The 15,887-nt window shown below is 38.7% G+C and overlaps 2 protein-coding genes across 3 annotated transcripts in view; both read left to right on the top strand.

Annotated features, from left to right (window-relative positions):
• Positions 1–4,159, top strand: part of SOS2 (SOS Ras/Rho guanine nucleotide exchange factor 2) — an 88,562-nt gene extending 84,403 nt beyond the window's left edge. For both annotated transcript variants that reach the window (XM_027065675.2, XM_027065674.2), the window contains 2 exons: positions 1,490–1,599; positions 2,427–4,159. In XM_027065675.2, the coding sequence (XP_026921476.1) occupies positions 1,490–1,599; positions 2,427–2,936 (620 nt within the window). In that variant the 3' untranslated portion in view covers positions 2,937–4,159. The remainder of the gene's footprint in view (positions 1–1,489; positions 1,600–2,426) is intronic.
• Positions 4,160–4,296: 137 nt separating this feature from the next.
• VCPKMT (valosin containing protein lysine methyltransferase) lies at positions 4,297–12,055 on the top strand. The gene is made up of 6 exons (XM_015087540.3): positions 4,297–5,077; positions 5,175–5,285; positions 5,454–5,526; positions 6,343–6,462; positions 7,724–7,828; positions 10,940–12,055. Exons 1-6 carry the CDS (start codon positions 4,812–4,814, stop codon positions 10,952–10,954), a joined length of 690 nt encoding a protein of 229 aa, XP_014943026.1. The 5' UTR covers positions 4,297–4,811; the 3' UTR covers positions 10,955–12,055.
• The last annotated feature ends 3,832 nt before the right edge of the window (positions 12,056–15,887 follow it).

Raw genomic sequence — 15,887 nt, 5'->3', positions numbered from 1 at the left:
TTTGTTTTCTTAGGGTAAATGCTCAGTAGTGGAATTACTGGGTCATATGGTATTTCTATTTTTAATGTTTTGAGGAAACTCCATACTGTTTTCCACGGTGGATGCATCAGTTTACATTCCCACCAACAGTGCACAAGGATTCCCTTTTCTCCACATCCTCACCAACACTTGTTATTTCTCTGATTGGAGTTGGGTGCACTAGGCCAAATTGGCCAACTAAACCACATGAGATAGACTCACTATCACCAAGAGTAGTTTGCATCCAAAGACAGGGCAAAGGATGTTGGGCAGGCCAAAGGAATATATCCACAGCACATAGTGCTCTGCCTAACATCCCACAGCATCTGCCAAGACCCCATAGGCATACTTTTTCCACTACTGACACCCTGAGGTAACAAGACCCATGAGGTGACTGCAGAGTCACATGATCAGGTCAGCAGTTTTTTACGTGGAGTAATGAGATTGACATCTTTACTTGGATATTGCATAAGCAGTTCACACACAATGTGTTTAAAATTAAACTCGTCAATTTTCCCAACTAGTTCCTGTGAACTCAATCTTAGTATAATGATAAATGAGACATGGTCACTGCTTTTATAACAACTGTTTATGGAGAGAGATCAAATAGACTTGGTCCTTAACTATAGGCATTTTTGTCATATGAAAAACAAAAGAAATAAATGAAAATAGTACTTTTTTAATGTTTGTTTATTTTGAGAGAGAGAGAGAGAGTGGAGGAGGGGCAGAGAGAGAGGGGGAGAGGGAATCCCAAGCAGGCTCCACACTGTCAGTGCAGAGCCTGATGCGGGGCTCAATCTCACATACCGTGAGATCATGACTTGAGCCAAAAATCAAGAGTCAGACACTTAACCGACTGAGCTGCCCTGGCGCCCCAGAAAACAGTTCATACTCTATGTCTATTTGGCATAGAATTTTCTCCTGAATACTTTATCATCTTGTAAATTCTCTTTAATGTGGTTATATAACATGTCCTTTATCAGTGAGAAACTTAATAAAGAGAAAGGGTTATTTGATACAACCTTACCTTTTGCTCTCCTATTTGGAGGTTTTATTACCTGTGTAGAAATGTATCTGATACTAGCTGCTTCCGAATTATGTATGATTATGTATGCTCTTTCTCTGGAAGTTACTACAGTATATACAAATATGTTTGTTTGTTTTAGATTTTAAAAAGCCTTTTGAGATACAGAATCTCATTATTAATTTTAATTAAATTGTATGTCTTCATGTAGCCATGGTACCTGCCATATATCAAGCACTACCACTGTACTAGTGCTTAGGGATACAAAAATAAATACACACTACCCTCAAAAAGCTTACGGTTTTTAGTGGAGAGGATAGGTAAACCAACCATCAGCTACAATACATTCTGACATTTGCTGTAGCAGAGTTGATCACGTATTGAAATAAAGTCTTGTCTTATGATTGCACTGTGAATTGTGGTTAAACTAATCTTTTTTACCCCTAGAGTCTTTCTTCAGTTCATGTGGTAGTTTACATAAACTAAATGAAGAGCCACTGATTCCTCCTCCACTTCCTCCTCGAAAAAAGTTTGATCATGATGCTTCAAATTCCAAGGTAGTCAACAGGACTTAGGTTTGCCTTAACTTACTCAACTTATTCAAAGTTGTGAATCTTCAGAACAGTGCTTGTTCTTATAAGAAGTCTGTCGATTATAATTTGGCTACCCTTTAAGGTTTTAAAACACTTTGGTTTTATTTGAAAAATACTTTAAATAATTGCTTAATTCTTGGAATATTTTTTTCTAAAAACAGGCTGGGCAGATTCACATATACTTAGAAGTATGTTTTCTTTCTGGTAGAAATGGAAAAAACTTTAGTATTCAAAGCATTCTTGAAACTTTAAACCAGCACTTCTCCAACCTTACTGCTTCAGAATCACCTGGGAGGCTTGTTAAAACCAGATTGCCAGAGTTTCTGATTGAGTAGGTCTAGGGTGGGGCACAACAATTTGCATTTTTTAACAAGTTCCCTACTGATGCTGGTGCTGCTGTCCCTGGATCACACTTTGAGAACCTCACTGGGGAAAGCAGAAGTAGATGACCAGAAAGCAGAAGCTAGGCATTAAGTCCCCTTGGAATTATGTATTTTAATGTTCACAGAACTATACATCCTTTTTACTCACTTGCCTATTATAATTACAAGATAACCTGAGGCTTTATGTTCTAAGATTTCAATTAAAACATCTCATATATAAAAATATTAAACTGGGCCCCAAGTTATACTGGAAGTAACTTATTGATAAATCTGATCATTAAATTAGGTTAACCTATTTTGAACCTCTCGATTTAACTGAACACATAAGAATTTTTCAGTCTTTTGAAAGCTTTCTTAACAGATTTTTCAGGAGAATGGAGGTATAAGTTAATTGGTTTTTTTTTTTAGGGAAATACGAAATCTGATGATGACCCCCCTGCTATTCCACCAAGACAACCTCCTCCTCCAAAGGTAAAACCCAGAGTTCCTGCTCCTACTGGTGCATTTGACGGGCCTCTGCATAGTCCACCTCCACCACCGCCGAGAGATCCTCTTCCTGATACCCCTCCACCAGTTCCCCTTCGGCCTCCAGAACACTTTATAAACTGTCCATTTAATCTTCAGCCACCTCCACTAGGACATCTTCACAGAGATCCAGAGTGGCTCAGAGACGTTAGTACCTGTCCAAATTCACCAAATACTCCTCCTAGCACACCCTCTCCAAGAGTACCACGTCGATGCTATGCGCTCAGTTCCAGTCACAATAACCTTGCTCATCCTCAAGCTCCCCCTGTTCCACCAAGGCAGAATTCAAGCCCTCACCTACCAAAACTGCCACCAAAGACTTATAAACGGGAGCTTTCACACCCCCCATCGTACAGACTGCCTTTGCTAGAAAATGCAGAAACTCCTCAATGACCTTAGCCATATGTAGTCATTGACACTGGAATGGTATTTGTAAAGGTTTTTTTTTTTTTTTAATTTATTCAGAAAAAGGCATAGTATTTTAGTACTTTTTACAAATAATGCTCTTACAAAAATGCTACTGATCAAATAAGCTTTTAAAAATCCGAAAAATAAAAATACAGAAGTCCTTTACCATGATCCTCAGGTGATCAGTAGCATTGCCTTGTTTTGGATCCTCAGTGCTGCCAAAAGGCCAGTATAAAGAATTTATATTTGCACTGTAGACTCTGCTAAAATATGGTTTAAAGTGACATTGATTGCACTGAAAAAGGGGATAGTGCATTTGTGGAATTTTTCAAATTTGAGTAATAGATGCCTTTTTAAGGCAATGAATTTACACAGATTTAGGGGGTGTGTGGTATTACTGATTTTTAAAACTCTTTGACCATCTTCTAGTTTTTACTTCTAGTTTTTACATGTAGGAGAATTGTGAAAAACACCCACTGTTCTTAAACTCTTAAATGCCATGTCTTAAATGCCAGAATTTGCTGCTGAAGACAAAAATGAAAAATAGAATGAAAATAGTAGAATGCACTGTAAGTGTTTATTATTTTGTCACAATGTATAGAGACTACCTAACCCAATCATAGAGGGAGAAAGGGCATGTATCTCATTCAGATGTGCCTTTTGTTTTTGCAGACTATGGTGTCTTTAGCTAATGAGTTGCCTATTGTTTTGGAAAACAAAGTTAATATGCCATGTATGTACAGTTTTGTTTATATTGTATATTTAAAGAGAATGCTAATAACCTATATAAATTTAAGTGACTCGAGGCCTATAATACAATCTGCTACTTTACTAATTCAGAAATTCAGAGGAAAAATTCTTATGGCATAGGAACCAACTGCTTTGCCCTCAAAACCTAGTAACTTTATAAATTTCATGTTAACTAAAAATTTTTTAAATATTTTTTTTACATTGGTAACATTTAAACCAGCAAATACTTAAAGCTTTATTGAACTTTTTATTCAGAGAAGTGAATAAAACTTTTATTTGCCATTTGGACTCCTGGGTTCAAAGTGATGAAAAAGCATGTTTTGCTAATAGTGTTGTAGCAGCAGTTGTAAAGTAGCCAAAAGCCACGTTGTTTATTTACTGGTCTGTGGCCTTTTACTATGCTTTGTATCAGAGTTCTTAACAAGATTAATAAATTACCCCAGTCTTAATTTTTAAAAGATTTTTAAAGTATGTGTTTTCATTTTAAGAAACAAGGGGAGAGATTGTTGAGTTCTGTGGAAATAAATACACCTACATTATTTACAATATTTTGTGCAATTTACCTTACATAATCCCAAAGAATTTAAGTGATGTAAATTTTAGAAGGGTTACTTTTGTCTTAACCTTCAAAATGCAGTCAGCAAGCTTCCAGCAACTATTTTTATGCATTCAGATGAAAAATTAGAAACATGCTAGGGAACTCTTGATAAGGATTATAGCCTTCCTTGGTAGGATCTTGGAACCTGCCTGGGTTTAAGGCCAATAACTACCATGTGAATTAGTCTCCAGGTAAAAACACTCTGAGGTTGCCTTTGTTTTTTAAAGAGCAGTTTATAATCTTAGCTTTGGAAGAGTGATTTAAACTACCTGTTTGTTAGGCCTGACTTGTAATTGAGCGGAGTGAGGCAGACCAGCACGCTGGGGAAGCGGGTGGCCTCGTGTTCGACCACGCCCAGGTAACGCTGCCTTCCCGGCTTTGTGCCTTTGCGCACGCGCTGTGGAGCCCAACTTCGCCGCTAGGAGGCGCCGGGCCCTCTTCAGGTCGGCCCTTGGGGCGGTGCGTGTGGATGTGACGTCACCGCGCACGCCGCCTCTTGTTGCCGGGCAGCGATGGCGGCTACCCTGGAGTCCTCCGTGGAGGACCCACTGCGGAACTTTGTTCGAGTTTTGGAGAAGCGAGATGGCACAGTGTTACGACTGCAGCAGTATGGCTCTGGCGGCGTGGGCTGCGTTGTTTGGGATGCTGCCATTGTTCTTTCTAAGTACCTGGAAACGCCCGAGTTTTCCGGCGATGGGGCCCACGCTCTGAGCCGGCGGTCGGTGCTGGAACTGGGCTCTGGCACAGGGGCCGTGGGGCTCATGGCCGCTACCCTCGGGTAAGAGCTGGCAGGAGGGGGCGCCGCTTTTTTCGGGAAACCCACATTACTGGTTTACCATACTTGTGCCTACACCTCAATCCACCCTATTTTACAGGGCTGATGTTGTAGTCACAGATCTTGAAGAATTGCAAGATTTGCTGAAGATGAATATTAATATGAACGAGCATCTTGTCACTGGTTCTATTCAAGCCAAGGTACTGAAATGGTTTGTATGGCCTTTCAGCTTGTTTTAAGTAATGATTTGTAGTTTGCTTTAAATTGCATTTCACTAAAAGCATAGTTAATACGAAGGGGACTTTTCAGGCCTTGCTTATAAAAACTGTATTTTAAATTATTAAAGCAACAAATAAAATATTTGGTTGACATTTTTAAGGGGGGAAGAAATAGAAGACTTGTCTTCTCCACCAGACTACATACTGATGGCCGACTGCATATACTACGAAGAGGTAAGTACTCAGTGGAGCGAAGTGCCCTTCCTTTAGAAGTGGTACCATGACTGGTGGATTTCATAGTGCACATTTCTTCCCATTTTAACATCTCTAAATGCAGGATATTTGTCCTAAAGTTGATGACACAGTAAAGAGAAAATAAGTTTTAAGGAACAGTATATGTACACTCATGATAAACATATATACCTCTGAAACAGTTGAGAAAAGTGTCATGTGCATTTTACTAGAAGCTTCTGTAAGATTTTAAAAGGATTTTGCCATTTGGATGTTATGAAAAGCCAAGTTTTTTAAAGCTCTTCCTAGTGAACATGTTGACCATGACATTGAGAATTAAGTTGCTTTGTAAAGAATTCATTTTTCTGTGGCAAAATTATTCAGAATGATTTTTAAAAATCCGTTTGTATAGCATTGTGGGCATCACTCATTTTTAAAATAACGAGGGTTGAGCTTACTTGTGTTCAAGGTATTGTCAGACTTGCCTTTGTGGGCAAAATCCTAAATTAAAATAGATTAAATAAAATTAATTTTTTAAGGGTGAAGTCAGTTCCATTTGTTTTCCCATGGGCATTCCAAAATGCAGTCACTTAACTCCTCTCTTTGGAAATTGAAATCAGTGTAATGGTTGATTAGTTAAGAGAAGTTTACCAGTCATTAGTTACAGAGCTTTAACCACGTGTACTTTGTTGGATTGATTCAAAGATGGATAAGTTGGAGGGGAATTATAATTACTCTCCACTTCCCCTGCCCCCTTTGTATAGTAAAAATATAAATTTTTAAAAATCATAAATAAAAACTATATCCTTTTTTGAACAGTCTTTGGAGCCATTGTTGAAAACTCTAAAAGATCTTAGTGGATTTGAGACTTGTATTATATGTTGTTATGAACAACGAACTATGGGAAAAAATCCAGAAATTGAGAAAAAGTATTTTGAGGTAAGTACTGTACTAGATATGTTTTTGTACTGATTACCCTTCTGTGAGGCTGTATGTGACTGTGTGTTCAAGTATATTATGGTACTCTTGAGTGGGGAAAACATTCTGGTTGTATGAACCCAAGGAGAGGATCTTTCATTGCCCACTGTTCTATTAAGCCTTCCACTTTTTTCATCTTTTCTAATTCTTTATTTCTTTTTCTTTCTAATTAGGTGATCTAGTATTTAGAGAACAATCTAAAATAATGTTTCTTGATTAAACACTGTGCTAGCTTTGGGGAACATATTGATGTATGTATTACTTTTGGAGTATACATCATGGAAACATTGATATGTGATATGTTTTTACCTCTGTGGTTTTCTCTATGTTTTTATGAAAGCTTTGACCAAGATATCGTATCTGCTTTTTTTTTTTTTTAAGTTTACTTATTTATTTTGAGAGAGAGTGAGCAGGGGAGAGGCAGAGAGAGAGTAAGAGAGAGAATCCCAAGCAGGCTCCCTGCTGTCAGGGCAGAGCCCAGCATGGGGCTCAATCCCAAGAACCCATGAACTGTGAAATCATGACCTGAGCTGAAATCAGGAGTCAGACACTTAACTGACTGAGCGACCCACGTGTCCTGGAAGAAAACCTATCTACTTTCAGTTTCTTCCTCTCTCCCTGTCCCTCTCCCTCTCCCCCTCTCCCCCTCCCCCTCCCCCCTCCCCCTCTCCCTTTTTACTTTTTACTTTTAAATAAAGATCCACACAAAGTTGCAAGAGTAGTACATAGAGTCCCATGTATCTTTCACCCATCTCCCCCTGGTTGTCACCCAAACGCTTTTGATGGGCAAAAATCCATCACTTTACAAGTGACTCCTCTTGAGGGTACATCTACACAGCCCTGAAAGGACTACTTTACTTAAATGAGAAAACAAATATATGACTCTGCCTCAGATATGTGCTAAAATGGTTTATATTTTTCTTGACAATTAAAGTTAATGACCTTTTGAGAGTATAATTGAAAATTTTATATTGCTAAACTGTTTCAGTTGATTTAAAACACATGTACAATGCACATATCCAGTGCTCGGCTCACTTTTTCATGTGTATACACCCAAGCAACCACCACCCTACATAAAGCTGTAGAACACTTTTACGACCTCAGAAGGCTCCTACATGCCCTTCCCTAGTCAGTACTCTAAAATTAACCATCATTCTGACTTCTGTCACCACAGGACACTTCATATTACTGAATTTAAAGTATATCTCTTTTAAATTTATAGCTACTCCAACTAGACTTTGACTTTGAAAAAATTCCTTTGGAGAAACATGATGAAGAATATCGAAGCGAAGATATTCATATTTTATACATCAGAAAGAAAAAACCGGTAAATATATTCCTAGCTCCTTTATCCTCTGAGGAGATTTCATTAGCTGGGCATGGTCTCTGAGCTAATGTGTGGTGTAGATGTTGATTGTGATGTGGGGAAACTGCTCTGATAACTCACTGAACTAAGGCACTTTCAGTGTTAAGACAATCTCCCTGGATTCTTCCTTTAAAATTAGGCATGCTGCTTTTATAAAGGTCCTTTCCATCTGTAAATAATAGAGATTTATAATTGGGCATCAGCTTAAGCAAGGAACTCAGCTCAGCTATTTATAAGTTTGTATTGTCTCTTATTAGTTCTGACTTTTGTGAACTTTCTCCAATCATTCAAAATTTGTTTTAAATTTATTTATTTTAAGTGAGGGAGGGAGGGGCAGAGAGAGAGGGAGAGAGAAAATTCCAAGCAGGCTCTGCACTGTTGTCAGCACAGAGCCCAACTCACGGCTCAAACTCACGAACTGTGAGATCATGACCTGAGCCGAAGTTGGATGCTTAACTGACTGAGCCACCCAGGCGCCCCAAATTATTTTAAATTGTCAGAGTAAAATATAATAAGGTAGGTCTATACAGTAAATAAAAATGCACTCTGTTAAATAGAATTTATGTATGTTTCCCTTTTTTGTTGCTTTCTTTACCTGTTACAGTAATTATATTTTATGCAAGTTGCCTCTGTGATGCCTAGAGTTTGAACCTGCAGAAAGGAAGAATTGTGTCTCATCCATTTTTGTATCACCTTCTGTATATGTGACTAGTATAAAGCAAAGACATGGTCAAGTTTATGCATTAAAGATGCTTAATTTAGTAAATCCCACTTGTTTCTGTTCTCTTTGCTTTGATTGAATTTGTTGATGAAGTTTTCCCATTATGTGAATTCTAGCCAAAAGCAAATAACTTGCAATTTGGGAGATCAAGGCTAGGTGTTAGGACTATAAAGAAAGAGGACTAGTGGGGTTAGTAATTCAGATCCACTAACTTTTATTTGGCATGGTGCTGGAGATATAAAGATAATTTAAAAATGTTTTAGGTCTTAAGGAATGTGGTTTTAGCTCAGGCTGTTGTACAGGGTTTTTGTTTGTTTAAAGGTTTATTTTTAGGGGTACCTGGGTGGCTCAGTGGTTAAGCATCCAACTGTTGATTTCAGCTCGTGTCACACTCTCATGGTTTGTGAAATTGAGCCCTGCATCAGGCTCTGTGCTGATAGCACGGAGCCCGCTTGGGATTCTCTCTCTCCCTCTCTCTCTGCCCCTCCCCAGCTCACGTTCTCCCTGTCTCTCTCAGAATAAATAAACATTTAAAAGGAGAAGAAAAAAAAGATTTATTTTTGAGTAATCTCTGCACCCACCATGGGGCTCAAACTTACAATACCGAGATCAGGAGTCACATGCTCTACCAACTGAGCCAGCCAGGTGCCCTCGTGGTGTAGTTTTGAAAGTAGGATTTTTTTGAGGCATAAAGATTTTGTGTTTCCTAAATGTACAGGCTTCCTTTTTTTTTCCCCCAAAGAATCACTTTTTTTTTTTTTTAATTGTTAATTGTTACAGAGCACAAGCAGGGGTCGGGGAAGAGAAATCCCACAAGCATGAGCAGGGGAGGGGCAAAGCAAGAGGGAAAGTGAATCCCTAGTGGGCTCCACACTGGGGCCCAACAGGCTTGATCTCACAGCTGTGAGATCATGACCTAAGCTGAAATCAAGAGTCAGAAGCTCAACCAACTGAGCCACCCAGGGGCCCTGAGAGAGAGAGAGAGAATCTTAAGCTCCACACTCAGTGCAGAGCCTAATGCAGGATTCAATCCCACAACCCTGGGATCATGACCTGAGTAGCTCAAGAGTCCAGTGCTCAACCCACTGAACCACCCAGATGCCCCAGAATCAGTTTCTTTTGAAAAAGTTGGTAACATTCACACACCATAAAATTCACCCTTTTAAAATGTACAGTGCACTGGTTTTATAGTATACTCACAGAGTTGCACAGCTGTCACCACTTTTTAATTCTAAACATTTTTATCACCTCACAAAGAAACCCCATACCTATTAGCAGTCATTTCCTATTCCTGCCTCTCCCTAGCCCTTGGCAACCACCAGTCTGTTCTCTATGGATTTTCCTATTCCGAACATTTCATATAAATGGAACCACACACTGTGTGGCTTCCTGTATCTATCTGGCTTCTAACAGCACAGTGTTTTTAAGGTTTACCCATGTTGGAGCCTACATCATCAGCACTTAACTCCTTACAGTTTTTTTTAGGTATAATATGTTTTTTTTAATATAGTTTTAATATTTCTTTGCATGCATATACTACACCTTATCCATTCATCACTTGATAGGCATTTCAGTCGTTTTCACTTTTTGGCTATAATGAATAATACTATTATGAGTATTCATGTGAGAATTTTTGTGTGATCTGTGTTTTCAGATCTCTTGGGTATGTACCTTAGAGTAGAATTGCTGGGTTATATGGGAATTCTGTTTAACTTTTTGAGGAATTAATAAACTGTATTCCAAAGCTGCTGTATCACTTTACGTTCCCACCAGCAATAGCTGAGGGTTCTAATTTCTTTGTATCCTCACCAACACTTGTCATTGTCAATTTTTTGATTCTAGCCACTTAGTAGGTATGAAGTAGTATCTCATTGTGGTTTTTATTTTCATTTCCCAAGTAACTAATGATGTTGAATATCTTTTCATGTACTTACTGGCCATTTGTATATCTTTACAAAAGTACTTTGCCTGTTTTTAAATTGGGTCGTCTTTTTATCGTTGAGTTGTAACAGTTCTTTATATAATTTGGATACTAGACCCTTACCAGAACGTGACTTGCAAATACTTTCTCTCATTCTGTGAGTTGTCTTTTTGTTTTCTTGATAGTATGTCCTTTGAAGCACAGAGCTTTTTAATTTTGATGATGTCCAGTGTATGTCATTTTTCTTTGGTTGCTTGCATTTAGGTATCAGCAACGAACCATCTCCAAAAATTATGCATGGCTATTCCTTTGAATTGCATTTAGCCATTACTAGGCATATTACCTAGTATTAAGTACCCAGTAAGTACTTAAAGTTTCTTTTTAGAAAGCGTCTTTAAAGTTTTAAAGTTTCTTTTTTTTTTTCTTATAGAAATCTCCATCGTGAAATCTTTAGTCATCTTACCCAAGTCTCTAACAACCTGGGTAAGCTAAAGATGTGAGTGGAGCATGTGAATACAGCATGGGAAGATTGTGTTCACAGATTATTCCAGCATGTCCGTAGAGATTTGATATATAAATGAAAACTACCATGGGCTGCCTACAATTCGAAAAATGATTACTGACTGCCTGCCTGCCATTGGGCCTGAAATCCAACTTAGTTTACTTTTAGCTCAGCATCAGGTTCTGCTTAAAAGAAAATTGCACATCAGTCACTCCTCAAATGAAAATAGGTATTGCAATTTGCCAAAGTCTGCCAGAAATAAACAGTGAAGCAGCATAACCATGACTTGGTGTATCTTCAGGAAACCAGGGATAAATTGATCCAATTTCTAAAGAGAGACATCTATTACTATGTAATTATGTTTAAATTGAAACTAGTAAAATTTAGTTGTCTTCAAGATAGATAGATCTAAAAAAAAGATTTTTATTTTAACATAATTCTGCAGTAGTTTTATATATATCTTCCACTTCATTGCTGTTATTAAGATAGCTTTAGTATTTAAATTTTCTTTTATTTAAAAAAACAAAAATACTGTTTTCTATATTTAAATTAGCCAAAGTTTTATTCTTTTCCTCCACCATACATGTCTATGTGAGTTGGATAGTAAATTATACTGTAATGAGTTGGTAAGAATGAAAGTAAGAAATCAGGAGTGGGGAAAGGTATCTTTACAGAATCTTCCATTTGAGAATGGAGTGAGAATAAAAAGCCCACTTTCAGGCTTGTGCACTTATGTGGCTCTTGCACTACTCCTTGTGTGTATCTTCTAGGAAAATGACTAAAATCACTGGTGTTTTTACATGGAACAGAGAAAGTTTTTAAGTAACTACACATGTAGTTCTGTATACATTTAGCAAATGATTTTGGTTCTGTGTCGTCTGTTTTATGTTAGTGATGGTAATCATCTGCTCAGACTTGGATCTGTCAAGGACTTCAGTCATACCAGTTGTGAGGAATAATACTAACTGGATGGGATTCTGGTACTTACAGGCATTGGTGCTTGGTGGCACATTTTATGTATTAAAATAAACATTGTTTTTGAGACCCTGTGATTTTGTGAATGTTTCAGAGATAGTTTTGAAGAAAATGAATGTCTAAAGCAGGCTTTCCAGCAAAAGAACCATTCTTTCCTCCAGGCTTCCTTCAGTCTTTAAAATTTGTTTTGCTGTTCTTTCTCAAAATACATTGTTCATACTGCCCTTAGCATTTTATTAAGCAGTTTACTAAACAGTGTAAACTAAATATATGATACTTTGTTAGTTACAGATAGCACCAGTTATTATCAGTGAAGTCTATTTAGCCTTTTTGGTAACGTTGTAGAACTTGTAAAAGTAAGTCTGACATTGACCAGCTATAGTGATCCACCCAGATTCCTCAGATCCCTGTTCACCCTCCTCCCCTGTTCACTATGCTTCTAATACTCAGTACCTCCAGGTCTTCGGCCTGAAGTGCTCCTTGACATTTCTGTATGAAAGCCCAGCTCCTTTACCTCACATAGGTGTACGTTTACACTCCGGAACTCTCTGGAGGAGCTGGGTTGAGGTCAGCCTCTACCGCTTGGTCAGAATCACCCCTTTGCTTGGGCGTGCTTCCTTCCCTGTCCTATTCCCACTCCTTCTTACTTCCTTAATAAGTCATTCGCATACATTCATTGACCTCTGTTCCAGAGAACTGACGTAAGTTACTGACTGCAGATTTAAGTAATTTGTAACATTAAATCATGGGATTTTTCTTTTCCTATTCTGGAGTAAGACCAAAACAGAGACTAAAAGGTACCAAGGTAGCAAGTCTCCACCTTGTAAGATCAGGGCACCACTGGTGGTTAGGACCCATGAGCACTGCAGGGCTTACCGAGGGCTGCCGGTTTGTGGAACGCCCTGTCCCGAACCACCATTCCACAGACAGCTGGGAGGCTAGGGAGAGGCAGTGTTGGGGAATGGGATTTAGTCCTTTGGGCTGTCATGAGAGAAGGGACAGGGAGCATCTGTACTCAGAAACCACGAGAGGGAGGCCTAAGGGAACAATTCAGGATGCCTTTAAGAAGGGAACCCAGCATTTTCTCCACCTGGTTGGATTTGTGTTTACTCAGCAGGTTAGCATATCTGCGTTGCTATTCCAGAGCACAGGAATAGAATTGGAGGGCGGGGGCTGCCAGGCAGAGAGGTATTAAAGATGGGTCCTGTCAGCCTAAGAGTTGGAGGCTGAAGGACGTGTGCAGTCACATGAGGAAGTTCAGGGGCAGGTGCTATAAATGAGAGAGGTGTGATGCCAGGGACTGGGGATCAGCCAGAATGCAGCCAACTCTCAAACCTCCAGGGACTGCCAGGGCTGGGTTGCAGGGGAGGGGAAGGAGGGGTTGCCACTGTGCACCGTGAAACCCATAGGCCCGTTATCAGCATGCAGTTGTCGCCAATTAGGGAGCCCCTTTTGTAAAGCAGTGATTCTCAAACTAGGCTGCATGTGGAATCACCTAGAAAATTAAAAGCAAACAAAAGCCATGTTCAGGTACCAGTTCAATTAAGTAAGAGGCATGGCATTTTTGTCAAAGGGCTCCAGGTGGTTTGGGAGTTTGGTCTAAATTGGGAACCACTGCGTTCCAGCATCTACTTCCCAAGAGAAAGAGAGCAGAGAAAAAGGAGGAGAAATAAGAAAACAACCCATCCATGATTAGAGTGGGCCTGTACTGCATAGGGAAGGAAAGAGCTTTGAATGCAATGTGGACCGGTCTGTGAACTAGGGTTTAAACAGGACTGAACTTTAGAAACTATTTACCTGAAAATTTAGAGAATCCGACAAGGGGAAGGTGATGCTACTCAAGAGGAAGGGGGAGGGGAGTTCGATAGTTGGAAAAAGGAAATTGTTGCAGGTCAGTCTCCAATGACTTGAGTCTCCCCTGCATACCACTTAAAACTAAAGTTTCTTGAGGTTGCATAACTTGAATCTCAATCAGGTATGGTTCATAACCAAAGTGTGATAAACTTGGGAGTGAAGTTAGGTTATTTTTAATTATTTTAGAAAATATTAATCCAGAATGATTGTTACTGGGATTTTTTTTACACAGCTGCTGTTTTTTTCTTGCCAGATGATACCAAATGCAATATTTTAACTCAGACTATAAATGCTCTATTAATTTAAAGAAGCGTGGGTTATAGAAATAGGACTGTTGTTCTAAAGTTTCCCTGTAGATGGCATTGCTTGACTTTGTCTTTAAACAGTTTATAAAAAGAAAGTTGCTAAAATAGAATATTTTGAATTAGAATCACACTTGCATTTTAAAGGAGAACCAAATTAGATTTTAAAGAATAAACATACCTGGGTGGCTCAGTCGGTAGAACATCCAACCCTTGATCTCAGGGTCATGAGTTCAAACTCTACACTGGGTGTGGAGCCTACTTAAAAATAAATAAATAAAATAAACCTACCTATCATGAGTTGTTTTCCAGTATAACATGGTTGTCTTAGTGTGTTTGGGCTGCTGGAACAAAATATCCCAGACTGGAAGGCTTATAAACAACAGAAATTTATTTCTCATGGTTCTGGAGGCTGGAAGTCCAAGATCAAGGCAGCTTCCAGGTCCAAGATCAACTTCCTCATAGGCAGCTGTCTTCTCATGGTAACTGCACATGGCAGAAGGGACAAAGGATCCCCCTGGGGTCTCTTTTATAGGGCACTGATCCCACTTTTGAGAGCTTCATCCTCACGACCTACTCATCTCTCAAATGCCCACCTCCAAATACCATCACATTGGGGGAATAAGTTTTAACGTAAGATTTTGGGCTGGGCGAGGGGAGCACAAACATTCAGACCATAACAACAGTGTAAGTAAAGTGGAATTTTTTCTTATAAAATTATATTTGATTTATCGTGATGTCTATTGCATTCTTTTTCTTTAAAGTTTATTCATTTTGAGAGAGCACTTGCGCACAGTGAGGGAGGGGAAGAGAGAAGGAGAGAGAGAAAACCCCAAGCAGGCTTCACACTGTCGGTGCACAGCTTGATGCAGGGCTCAAGCCCACTAACCATGAGATTATGACCTGAGACGAAGTCGGAAGCTTAGCTGATTGAGCCACCCAGGTGCCCCGATTGCATTCTGACATACCTTTTGAATTTCTGAGTGTTATTCCTAAAGCTACAGAAATTGCAAACCATTTCCCTGCTATTGATATCTTCTGTGAGAGACACTTAAGAAACTAAATTAGTTGGTCAAGTTCTGAAAAATTGACTTTGAAAGTACCTTTTATATAATGCATGATTTTATGTTTGAGGTACGTGAACCTTCTAATTAATTTTAATTAGCTTTTCAAACCAGTGTACTTTCCTCACTAGAGTAATAAGTAGCTTTTGCATCACAAGACTGAAGCTCTGTCTGGCTGTACCATCGTCCTGTAGGCTTAGGCCAGCTTCTTGACATTCAGTTTCTCTTTCTCCTCAAGGAACATCAGGGTTTGAAAGAGTTTTTGATTCGTTGATAATAAACATTGTAAAAGTAGAATATTCAATTCTCATACCATGGAGACCTTCAAGCTAATTCAAATACAGAAAAAAAAATGTGGCAACAAAATCTGACTGAAAAGTAATGGAAAAGCAAAGTTTTCACTTTACATAGTTTTGAGTAAGAAAGCAGTGAATTCTCAAACCATTTACACCAGTTAGGTAGGTTAAAACTGTTACATACTTGGAGTCATTTAAGACATTGTCTTAGGTTCTTAAGTATTAGTTGGAGTTTTGTGAAGATCTAGTGAGCCCATCAATTGTGAGATAGATTTTATGTAAATTTTTATTAACAAGATAGTTTCCAAACAATAGACTTAAAAATGTGTTAGAGCAAATTATCTCCATGATAATGTTTTTTTCATGCATTCTGAAAACCATGTGT

The sequence above is a fragment of the Acinonyx jubatus genome, chromosome B3 (assembly GCF_027475565.1).
Source record: "Acinonyx jubatus isolate Ajub_Pintada_27869175 chromosome B3, VMU_Ajub_asm_v1.0, whole genome shotgun sequence".
NCBI classification, from domain to species: domain Eukaryota; kingdom Metazoa; phylum Chordata; class Mammalia; order Carnivora; family Felidae; genus Acinonyx; species Acinonyx jubatus.
The sequence above is the reverse complement of the archived record's forward strand: the minus strand, read 5'-3'. Positions and strand labels throughout refer to the sequence as shown.

Coding starts and splice junctions, on each gene's coding strand:
- VCPKMT (XM_015087540.3), top strand. CDS start 4,812: ATGGCGGCTACCCTGGAGTCCTCCGTGGAGGACCCACTGCGGAACTTT. Junction 5,078..5,174: donor CTCATGGCCGCTACCCTCGG/GTAAGAGCTGGC, acceptor CCTATTTTACAG/GGCTGATGTTGTAGTCACAG. Junction 5,527..6,342: donor ACTGCATATACTACGAAGAG/GTAAGTACTCAG, acceptor TTTTTTGAACAG/TCTTTGGAGCCATTGTTGAA.